Source organism: Manacus vitellinus, unplaced genomic scaffold, assembly GCF_001715985.3.
Source record: "Manacus vitellinus isolate BGI_N305 unplaced genomic scaffold, ASM171598v3 scaffold_0_pilon, whole genome shotgun sequence".
Lineage (NCBI taxonomy): Eukaryota > Metazoa > Chordata > Aves > Passeriformes > Pipridae > Manacus > Manacus vitellinus.
Genome location: NW_021938789.1, coordinates 48,764,679 through 48,777,038, shown reverse-complemented (window position 1 = coordinate 48,777,038; position 12,360 = coordinate 48,764,679). Strand labels below are relative to the sequence as shown.

General features: G+C 39.3%; 1 protein-coding gene across 1 annotated transcript in view; it reads left to right on the top strand.

Annotated features, from left to right (window-relative positions):
- CCSER1 (coiled-coil serine rich protein 1) overlaps positions 1-12,360 on the top strand; it is a 337,176-nt gene that overhangs the window by 3,387 nt on the left and 321,429 nt on the right. The window contains exon 2 of the mRNA XM_018072931.1: positions 552-739. Within this exon, the coding sequence (XP_017928420.1) occupies positions 552-739 (188 nt within the window). The remainder of the gene's footprint in view (positions 1-551; positions 740-12,360) is intronic.

The following is a 12,360-nucleotide window of genomic DNA, read 5'->3' as shown; positions in this document are numbered from 1 at the left end:
TGACTGGAGTTGGGGACTGGGATTCAGCCCAGTGACTGCAGGCTCAGTTTGGAGGGTGCAGGGGCAGAGTTGAGCTGGGAAGGCTGAACAGAAACAGAAACTAATGTGCATCCCTGTCCTATGTGGGGATAACAAAGTTGTGACCTGGCCCTACAAAACATGGACTTACCTTGGGATGGAGGGTAAGGCAGGTTGAGTTTTGGCACCAGTGAACCAGTGATAGTTTCTCTGATGGATTTTACTGGACAGGAGTTTGAAAGTGCCCTATAGCAAGGGGAGAAAGAAAAGGATGGAGCAAAGACCCTTCTGGATTCTATGAGGAGCCATGGACTGGGCTGTAGTGTGCTGAGTGTGCAATTCGTTGAGGGCTGAACAGTGAACTGGTGGCCCAGGTGACACTTTTATCTAAGTAAATGCAGTCGGCTTTCTACAGAACATCTCTTAGGGGATTCCCTTTCAATGTAAGCAGTTCAAGCAAAGTGTTCTGATTAAGAAAACAGTTATACAGAGTAAGTCCCTGTAATGATTGCTGATTACTTCTCTGTTTGTAGTTGATCTTGCCAATAGCTTCAGTCCATGCCGAGAAGGCAGGTTTGTTGAGAAGCGGTTGAGATCCTCTTCGGAAGGTACTGCTGGAGGCAGTCGGCTGATCATAAAACCAAAGGATGGAAATGCAGAGGAGCTGAACAGCCTACGGAAGCAGAGGGCAAGCTCGTCCTCTTCAAAAATGAACAGCATGGTGAGTTTTATTCCAATATACATATGTTCATGTTTTTCTGTGAGTGGTGTAACTAAGTACAGTGAGAAGCAGTGCCTTTGCAAGTAACTATCAGTAATGAAGACAGGGGGAGCTGTCTCAGGATTCCAAAATGTAATCTACGCTCAGCTACTGCTATTAAAAGTATTTTTTGCAGGATATGGCATTGTGAAAAGGTTTTCATACTTTCTGTGAAGAGTTTCTTCTTGTCACACATTGCTGATTTGCCTGGGAGAAAAACTGGGAGAGGGAACTGCAGCAAAGTTCTGTACAACTATTTCTGAGGTTAAATGCAGTGGGCTACTCTGTGGCAACATTTTATTGTTATTGTGGTAGTTACTTCATGTGCTTGTCTGATATGGGTGAGATCAGATCAGAAATCGGATAGAGAGGAAGTTGTCTGTAAAGAGCCTCATTTAAGAGGTCTGAGTGGTCCCTTTTGAAACTGGTGAGAAGTTTGAGTGCTTTCAGTGAGCACAAGGTAAAGAGGAGAAAGGATTCTTTACGAGAACCCTTGGAGAGTCCAGAGGACTGGAAAAGCTAAGGCAGATCAGATAACTGCAGGAGAGTTTTTGAAACAGTAGTAGAAGGAATGGACTGACAAGTGCTTTCCTATAGCGAATGAGAATAAATATTGTGAGTGTAATTTATATTTATGCATGTGCTCTCCAGTGAAAGAAATAACAAAGATGGTGAGATTGAATACTGCAGCAATGGAATTCACTCTTTAGCTTATGGGAATCATTAAAACAAGCTTTATGGTCATTATTAGTTTGAAATATTTTATTAACCATGTTGACTGAAAAAAAGGAGGATTCAGTTTGTACTTGTATCCAAACACAGCTTTTCATGGAAAGCAAAAAGGTGCAAGTTTCTTACCCCTACCTATATTTGCTGACCATATGTATAAAAAGGCTTTTCCTTTTCCAGTTTATGTAATAGCTCTTATGCAGGACCAAACACATCTCCGAGACATTCAGATTTGACCGCAACTGCCTTTTGTAAGAGAGAATTTTTACAGTTCCATGGAGATGGGAAATGGATTAGCGCAAACTGATCTTAGATTTCCAGTTATGCACTCTTTTGATGTATTTTTGCAGGCCATTACCAGAAGTCAACAACTCATACCAGTGCTTAAGGCAACTTTTATGCTGCTTTGGCTAACACTAAACATAACATCTTCTCTTCCACCTGAGAAGCCAAGGAAGACTAGAATTGTCTTTCTCTGTTCCTGATTGATCATTTAATAAAACCAGGTCCTGAGAGGGAATCTGATTTACTGTGAAATCCCCTTACAGAAACTGTGGCAGGAAATTCAGGTTTGGGGGTTTCTCAAGAGGATGTGAAACCCATCTGTTGTCTTGATAAATCTCATCCACATGTCTGAACGTATCATCTAAATGTTCCTTTGTGGCTGGACTTGAAAATGCTGCTGAGGATGGCAAGAGAAAATTATATCAGTAACCAAGCACATTCTGTGAACGTGTGGCTGATGCACAACAGATTTCACTGGGTACCAGTGTCCTGAAGCAATGGTTGCTAAAACACTCAACTAAAATGGAGTTACTTGATGTCTTTTATAGAAAAATCTTGCCAATACAAGGGTAACCTGGGCAGATTAAACTACCAGCAGGATTATTCTCTTCTTAGCAGGATCAGGTTGTGCAGATTTATCAGATTAATTTTATGCTACCTGAAAGGGCAGGAGGCAAATTAATTTTAGGAAGGAGGAAATTTTGCACACCGTCCTTTCTTGTTTCTAGATTGTTGTCAGCTTGTCAAATGAAGTAGTACAGTAATTCAAAATTTATTTCAACAAAAAATTATTTTTACCAAAAAAATTGATTTTTAAATATTTTTTTTTGGTATCCACTGGATTATTGCACCCAGAGATACAGCACAGAAATAGAGACATAGAACTGCTAAATAGTAGAAGAAACCTTTGTGCTAAAAGAGAACTGAGCTTTTGCATATTTATTTGTTTTTGCAGGAAGTTTGCATCCAGATATCAGTGAATAACATTTTATTTTTCAAAGCCAGGAAGAACATGATGGCATTCAAAGATGCTGTTTCATACAGAGCATTATGTGGATGTAGTTCATGCCATAAAATACTGCTTAACCTTGGCTCAGGCCTGTAAACCTTACTTGGATTTTTAGACCCAAGCTGTTAGGTAGACCTCTTTGTTTATTTAAATAGTGGGCTAGACTGGTGCTGTAGCACTTTATTCTGTTTATCCCTATATTAATGGTGGAATTGGGAAGGTGACAACCCAGTAACAACATGAAGTAAGTGAAGTGTGGATGGGTTTAGGTGGTAATCTGAGTTCCTTCTTTGTTTTGTATATGAAATCCAGGGTTTTTTTCCCCCCCACTTCCATTAGCAAGATCGTCCACAAATTTACAGGTTTTTGCTCAAGCTTATTTGTATTACAGTCACAAACCAAGGACTTTTAAAACAAGATTAGAGAGCATACTCATGAGCGAAGGGTAAAATTATTCTTCCTTTCCCCCCAATACATATGGATATCATTTTCCTATCTTAAGGAAATAAAAACTTTTTTAGTAAAAAGCGAAGTTTAAGAAGTAAATCAAACAAAACCAAACCTGAAACCACTGCCCCGTACACGAACCACTCCCTCCCCACAGACAACCAGAAGGCAAAAGAATAAACAGAGTTCCCTGGAAGTAAAAGAATAAAAAAATTTAAGAAACTGAATGTTTGTAATAATACATATTCGAAAATAAAAAGGCCTCTTCAAAGCTTGTCACAAGCAATTAATGTTTAACACCATAGTAGCAGGTGTAGTAGAGTATTCTTGCATAATTGTCAGTTCTTGTTTCAAAGGTGATAGGTAAAAGCTTAGATAGACTGATCTCCTAAATACTGGGAATACGTATGAAACCTGCAAAAATGATCACCGCTTCCCCCAAGTGGGCCATTAACTCACTTGTGAGATGCTGAAAGTAATTTATAATCTGGCCAAGAGCAATGCTGCTCATCAATGAAATTTAGGGAAAGAAAAAAAAAATCTTTCAAAATAACTCTGTGAACGTGCCAATTTCCTAGTAATGTAAGTAATGATCTGGAAGAGACGCTGGAGACAACTGCTTGGATTACTAAACCGGCGTTCTTGCAGTGACCAATTTCTGCCACAAGAGGGAACCATTTCCCTAAAAATGGTTTTGGACTCACATGTCACAGTTGCCCAGAAGGTGACAATGGCAATTCAGGACTCCTGTTGGAACAGTTCAATGTTATTAGCCTATGCTGTATAATAGACGCTTTTCTAATGAAAATTGTTGATATTGATGCAATTTAAAGAGGTGGATGTTGCTGTAGAAACTCTGGTCATTCAAATGTTCCAAATATGAACTCATCAGTTACAGCTTTAAATATTCAGACATAACATGTAGATTAGTTAACTGTGTCTCAGAAGGCTGGTAGAGGCTATGTCTGACAGCTCGGTTTCTACCTCAGTGGTTCTTCTTTTGCAGTGGGTAAGAGAGGCAAAAAGAAAGAAAAATGCAAAGCAGCATGGTAGAAGACCTAAATGGTCTGAAATATGCAGCCCTGCAAGACCAGTGAAAACAATGCAAACCTGGATAGTTGAAGTACAGGAGATAATTAGAATAACCCCATGGAAAAAAAATTAGATCAGACCACCAAACCACTGTAATTAAGTTCTTTAAGAGGATCAAGAGTCAGAAGAGCAGGAAAAAAAAAAAGACTTGATGTGCTACAGTACTTAGAATTAACAGAAATTGAAATGTGTGTGAGCAACAGAATTATCCATCACTTCTCATAGTAGTGGCTGATATGGAAAGATGACTATCCTGAGTATCACATTTATCAGTACAAAGAGAAAACGTTAAAAAAATTCCCTTTTTTTTTGTTTTTAAGTTGCTGATAAAGATTTTGAAATGGTAACAAATTACAGTTATTAAAACCAGATAGTCATGAAGGATGATATAAATGGAAGTAACTGTGTGTTACTGCAAGATAAAAAAAGTTCAGATTTGGAGCCCCTAGACCACACTACCCAACTTCAAGAAACAAGCTGCACTGTGCTGCATTCATACATGTTTTCACTCTGTCTAGAAATATGACTGTATGCAAGCAGTAGAATGAGGCTGCCCACTTATATTTTACTCTCACAAACCTGTCTTTCTGCCTCTCTGCTATTATTTACAAGGAAAATACTTACTTGTCTTAGTGACTGCTCCGTTGCCAACACCTATCTATCTATATGTGCTATATAACTAAAAGAAACTTTATCTTTCAACTGTTTCTTGTCTCAGTGGCTGAGCATTCTGTTCTGCGGGACTGTGTTTTTCCAGGCACTCTTCAGCACAGTCTTTTCTTCAGTTTCTCATACTTGAATCTTCTCTAGATGTTGCCTGGTTTTTATCTCTTAAGTTCAGCTACAACTTTTCACCCTTGCAGGTAAAATTTTTATGCTTGCCCTGAATGCTGCATCATCCACTTCTTTTGCCAAGAGCAAGGCAACCTTACCTACTTGTGTCAGCACAATTAGAGCTGCACAACTTAGTTTTCCGGATTGTTGCTTTGACTGTACTATTTCTTTCTTTGCATCTTTCCTGTGGTTCCTATATATTAGATAAAACCGCTCATTGCCCAGGACTTTCAAGGCCTAAGGACATCCCAGCTTTTTTCCCTCAGCTTTAACAGTGATACAAGTCTTCATTGCCCTGTTGTCAAGATGTCAGATAGTTGCATTCACGTTTTCTCCCATACTGCTTATCATGAACTAGAGTAACTGCAGTTGCCACAAAACTTGCTTTATTTCCCTTCTTAATTTTCATTTTAATTTTTTACCTTTTCTAAAGATAATTTTTCAAGATGCCTGCTGGTACTGTATTACTGAGGTTTTTTACTGAGCTTTTTTTTGCTTACCCATCCAATGCTGATGCTTAGCCAAAATCCCCTCTTCCTCCTGCTTGTACTGTGCTTATTACGTGAGGATGCTCTGAGCACCAAACATCTCAGTAAGAATGCTTATAGCAAAAATTAAGAACAGTATATGGAAAAAGCAGTGTTGGAATATAGGGTAATATTTCACGGGCAGGAATTCAGTTTGATAATGGAAGGGGTTGAATATGTCAATTAAGTGTTAAATTTGAAAAATTAATAATTGACTAATTTATTACAGAGTGGGTCATCTGAAACTTCAGGAGGATAGAACAAAGGTAAATGATTGACACAAAAACAGTGAGATGCTTGCAAAGGAGATATTACCTGCAAGTATTTGAGACTCCTAGTGTATCTCTGGAGGGAGCAGAAAGTTAAAACATAGATCACTAACAAAAATGTGTTCTGGCCAGAACATCTGTGATAATTACCTAATTAACAGTTGGTGTCTAAATTGTAGTTGGTGTCCTGGATATTCTATGTGTGTAACTGTACCTTGGTTTTGTTACCAAAGTGATTTGGGGCAACTTAGCAATTAATAGTCAGGTTTCTAGTGTACTTTAGAAATAGTACTTGCAATGATGGAGCAATTATCCAAGCCACTGTATTAAAATATATCCTTATTTTTGATACTGTACCTTATGAAGCTGTATCCAGATCTACAATGAATTTCAATCATGAAAGCGTGGTCATTGCTTCTCATAGATGACTTTATTTTTAATGTTATCTGAGTAGTCTTATTATGAAGCACCAGTTTTAATATAGTTGCTACATCATGACAGAAACAACAGGATTCTGTGCCCCCACGGACTTCAGTGACTGTACATGAATAAGGGCTAAAATGTTTTTTTGTGTTCCTCTTCTCTATACTGAATATCATGCTATTTTGCTGGTGGCTGATGTAGCGCTGAGAGTGTGAGTCAGACTAGGTTGGCTGCTAGTCTAGAGAGGATTGAAGTGATTTTCGTATTCATTTCAGGTTACTTTAACATTTTCTTCTGCACTTTTCTCCTTGAGTGTAGACTTGACCTTCTGCTTCATACCTCTGACAATCTGCACTGAGAATTGGAAGCTGAGATTTTTATGCAATTTGTGGCTAATACATGAGGTGGAAGATGCTATTGAAAATACTTGAGTTGAATGAGTTTCATTGGGTGACCGACCAGTAGATTTGAAAGTGGAATTGAAGGTGGCTGTTTTTGTGGCCTGTAAATGTGACGTGTAGAGGCCTGAGAAAACCTTTTGGGGTACACTCTCCACCTACAGAGATTAATGATTAATGTTTTAACAGCCTGCTCTAGAAAGGTAGTGAATGAAAGGTTATGAGGAGAATTTGAGTGCTCAGGGCTTCAACTCAGGTTGAAAAAAAACCTCAGACAAAACAGTCTTTTTCAGATACGCTGAAACTTATAAAAATATGAACTAGGTAAGTAAAATGCATACACTTTAATGTCTTTTGCACAGGAAAGAACCTTCCTTAGAATCAACTAGGTTATGTTTTTTCTGAATAACTGCAGCCTGTTGTTAACTTGCTCTGCGTGTATTATCTTTGGTATTTGTGGTGTTCATGAAAGCTTTTTCATAGCTGAAATAGATGTTCCTTTTTTTTCTGTCACTGAATTATGGGATTTTTGCTTAATTCAAATTCTTCTCTGCTATGCTGGGCTTCTCGAGGGAGAATATTTAGGAACATCAATTCTTATTGAACTGTTCAAGCAAACCCTGTAAGGCAGTAGTTCACCCTTCATGTGAAGTGGACCTGACAGCATTCATTTATAACTAGCTTTGTACTAACGTAACAAAATTTCCCCTTTTGCAATGAATTTGGTGTTTTGCTCCTTTGTGGAAAGAAACTGTGGAAGCCACTTAAAGCAAGAACTGTCAGGACTACTTTGATAGCATAAGGCTGAACAGTGCTATCTAAATAGGAATAAACTGCTGACTGCAGGTAAGTAGTAATTTGAGCCTTGTATTCTTAGTTTGGCATGGAGAAAGTGCCTTTCACATACTAATAGCATAAAAAAAGTCGAAATGGCAAATGGGGATTTCAGCATTTAGTCCGTGATTTTTAGGTCAACTAGAAGATGGAGAAATTAATGTCTGTAGTGTAATATACATTTCTTAACAAATTAAGGGCTTGTGAAAATCAGATTGCAGTTGTTAGACACTTTGAATTAATTCTTGAGATCAAATAACTAACAGAAATTAATTTAGATGTGACTTAATGGTTGTGCTATAATGTTTTATGCACTTGTTTAAGGACATAATCATTATAGCCCAAAAAAGAGTAAACTAACATTGGTGTTATAATTTCAATTAAATGGAGTTACATTAATAGAGGTCGAAGTTAGAGTGAGTTACTGGCAATTTTAAATGGCAATTTTAAATCCCAGAGTAAACATGGTAATAGATGGATGTGTTTGTTATGCAGTGAAAATAGAACAGAATTACACAGAATCGCAGAATATGGCAAGTTGGAAGGGACCCACAAGGATCATAGAGTCCAATCCTTAGTTCTCTACAGGACCATCCCCAAGAGTCACACCTTGTGTGACTGAAAGTATCATCCAAACGCTTCTTGAACTCTGTCAGGCTTGGTGCTGTGACCACTTCCCTGGGGAGCCTGTTCCAGTGCCCAGCCACTCTCTGGTGAAGAACAGTTTTCTAATATCCAACACAAATCTTCCCTGGCACAACTTCAGGCCATTTGCTGTCACTGGTCACCACAGAAAAGAGATCAGTGCCTGCCCCCTGTGCTTCCCCTCAAGAGGAAGTTGTAACTGCAGTGAGGTCTCCCCTCAGTCTCCTCTTCTCCAGGCTGAACAGACCAGGTGCCCTCAGCCTTTCCTCATATGGCTTCCCCTTGAAGGCCCTTCACCATCTTTGTTTGCCTCCTTTGGACACTCTCTTGTCTTTCTTATATTGCGGTGGCCAAAACTGCACACAATATTCTAGATGAGGCCTTTTTATCTCTGTTGAGGGTTAACTGCAGTGGGCAACTTGTCACCACTCAGCCTCTGACTTACTTCGTCTGGCAAGATGGGGAGGAGAAGTGGAAGAATGAAAGTGGGAAAACTTGCAAGCTGAGATAAGGACAGTTTAATAGGTAAAGCAAAAGCTGTACGCACAAGCAATGCAGAATAAGGAATTAATTCACTAGTTCTTGTGGGTGGACATGGGTGTTCCCGTGGGTGTTTAGCCATCCACAGGAAAGCAGGGCTCCATCACGCATAATGGGTACTTGGGTAAGTGCCATAACTGCAAACATTCCCACTTTCTTCTTCTTTCCCCACTTCAGTTGCTGAGTACAACATTGTATCCCTTTGGTCACATGAGTTCAGCTATTCCAGCTGTGTTTCCCCTCCAAATTCTTGCATACCCCCAGCCTCTTCACTGCTGGGGCAGTGTGAGAAGCAGAAAAGTCCTTGACAGTGTACAAACACCACTTAGCAATAGCTAAAATATACCTTCTTGTGTTGTTAACGCTGTTTTGGTCACAAATCCAAAACACGGGACTGTACAAGCAAACTGGTATGAAGAAACTTAACTCTGTCCCATCCAAAACCAGTATGAGTTGAGTTTTTGATACTTTCTTCTGAAGTTCTACTATAGGAGTCCTTGCTCTAAGTATTATTGTCTGAACAAATATACAGGGTACTGAACTTTTAAAGCTACAGGTAGATGTCCCTTGTAATGCATTATGTTTATTTTTCTGTTTTTGTATTTTTAGGAAAATTGTAGCTATTTATTGAGACTCAAAAATCTTAGTGTAAAGCACACCCAAGTAATGGATTTTTCTAAAAAAAATATACTTTTGTGCTAGTCTTGCTACATTCTCCAAACAGTTTTGCCAGTTAATGTAAAAGAAGTCTTGTTCTGAAGCTACTCATCAATTGGAGTTGATATTGTTGCCTAAAAGACTGAGGAGAAAAACAGGAGGAGGCTCGAGGCAGGAGATAAGATGAGCAGAGCTTTAATGAGCCCTTGGCCCACAGGAGTACAAACCAGCACGTGTGCACGGGCACACAGGTTCCATGTTTTTATAATGATGTCCATCCAATCCCTGTTCGTCCAACCCCCGGTTTTGCCTCGTTCCACCCTCTGGCACACCCCCTCGGGAGTTGAGTCTGGGGGAGTTTGCGACCTCTCTTTCATCATCTTCATCCTCCTCTTATCACATTGAGTCCTTGGAGGCCCTCCAAAGTTCTGGGCTTGAAGGTCACTTTTGCCTATATTTACGTCTTTGGTGCAGGCCTTAAGGTGTTTTTCTGCAGTTCCAACTTGAAGACTAAACAGCTAACGGAATTTTGAGGAATTGATATGGGATGGGGTTTGGTATGTGCAACCGTTAAGCTACTGCCGTTACTTTTATTGGAAAATACTGGTAAGAGATATAATACAGTGAAACAGTAAAAGAATGCATGTTAATTATGCTGGTAGAGACCTCAGTGTGGAAGTGATATCTGAGTTGTGTGCTGCTGTAGTTACTTCTACTAGAAAGTTCTACTGATACATTAGAATCTACATCCACTACATAATTAATTCTAAAATCTATAAAAATGGAAAAAATAAAAAAACTCTGAGGCATCAATATTTTTAGGGATTTCTTTTCCCACATGAAGGGAAAGATTTCTTTCTGTACAGAAGTATCTGTTAGTGTATTAAAATACACACTAATGATTAATATTGTTTAAACAGCTATATTTGTCAAACAAAAGCAGCTTGCTTGTTTTTCTATTCTATTTTGACTTTTACATTTCTTTCCTATTCATTATCGTATTTTCCACAAGCACAGCATGTTCTGACTACAGACGAGTACTGTAGCAGAATTGTTATGTAGTGCTTTTGAAGAAAAACATTCAATCTGGTTTTGTGTGTGGGCTACTAAAATCTGTATGTCACTGCCTATAGTGCCAACTCCAAAGAAACAACTCACTTGTGGTGAAGACCTTTACCTTCTGTTCAGTGCTTGTCATGCTGTGGACCTGTGAGAGGGGTCACTAATTTATCAAGGATTAAACAGTCTTATGACAAATCTAATGAATACTCCCTACCCACTCTCACAATACATTAATCAGTAGTAGGAGAGAAATAGAATCTCGGATGCTGGAAGGCACCTCTGGGGATTATGTGATCCAACAGCTCTGCTTAAACCAGGGTCAGCTAGGATTTACCCAGGGATGCATGTAGCTGGGTTCAAAGTATCTGTGATGGTAGAGGATTGCAGAACCTCTCTTGGCAGCCTGTCCAGGTGTTTGTCTAGCCTTACGGTTTGAAAAAAAACAAAGCTTTTAACTCGATGTCTTGAATTTCATTTTGCACCTTCGTCTCTATTCACTGGGCACCACTAAGAGGAGTCTGGCTCTGTCTTCATTACACCCTGTGACCACCCTCGTATGTCAGATGCTCAAAGTCCTTTGATAGTGGAAAGAGATGAGAGTCCAGTATTGAAATGGGAAGATAGGGAACTGCAGGGTATGCTGAAGAGAGCTCCTTTGACACCTCCACAGGCTCCCAACTAATTTGTTGTGCCTGTGTGCTCTGCCCAGTCATGCTCTACCTGCAACTTGCTGCGTTGGGTAGAAATTTTAAACTCACAGGAAGTGGGTTCATCCCCATGTTTACACTCAGCTTCTTGTATTTCCTCATCCTACTGTATGGAGCTGGTGTGCCAGAGAAAGGAAGTGGTTGACAAGGAGTTCCTGTGATATGCTATGATGGCGGATGGGAATAGAAGCATGAGAGGGTGAGGAGGCAACCAGGCCCCTAACAAGTGTTTCTGAAAAAATTGGAAGAGGTATTATAACCTGATGTACTCTTGTGTGCTTGCATACTGGGATCTCTTTTCCACAGAAGGGACACAGGTCAGGGCAACCTGAACGTTATCATTGGTGGAGATAGGTTATAGGGTTAAGTGACCTAGTGTGGCTGATCTGACGTCTGTATTTTGATTACTACACTGGATTTTTAAATAAAAGAGGGGCCTTTGTGCAGTGAATAATATTTAAGTGGAAAAATCTTTCTTTCCAGTACTGGTAAAAGAAAGTACTTGTTAAGAAGTGAAAGGTAAATTATTTTTTAATTGAATTTCTGCTATAAGCTAGAAGGTTACTGTCATGTCTCTTATCTTGGGAGATGCCCTTAGCATGGGCAGTATTTTTCAGCTGTGGTATATCTTCTTGGGTTAGCATATGCAAATAATGCATACAATAGGAAAACAGAAATCTTCAGAAGGTTTTTCTAAGGGAGACAGTTAACAGAGAGCTAATTCACTGAACTTGAAATTTATGACTAATGAATACAAATCCAGCAGTCTTGGGTTTATCATTCTGTAGGTCAGATGATTCATAGGTAGTTTGCACTCACTTGTTATGAAAATAAAACTTGAAAATTGCCCTGGCTTTGTTCTTGGAGTGACTAATTTAGCCCCTGTCCTTTCTTGTCCACATCATTTCCTGCTGTGTAGCTCCCTCAAACAGTGTGGCCAAGAGCAGTCTTGCAGAGAGAGATCTGGAATGCTTTCTCATAAGCTGCCTATTTGTATTCTTTTGCTTATGTGAGAGTAAACTCAGAATAAATACAATATTTTTTCCCCAGGCCATAGCAATTCAGGGTCAGGTGCTTCTCCTAGGCCTTTGATCCCTTTGATTGATAAAAAGAAGGTAATGGGG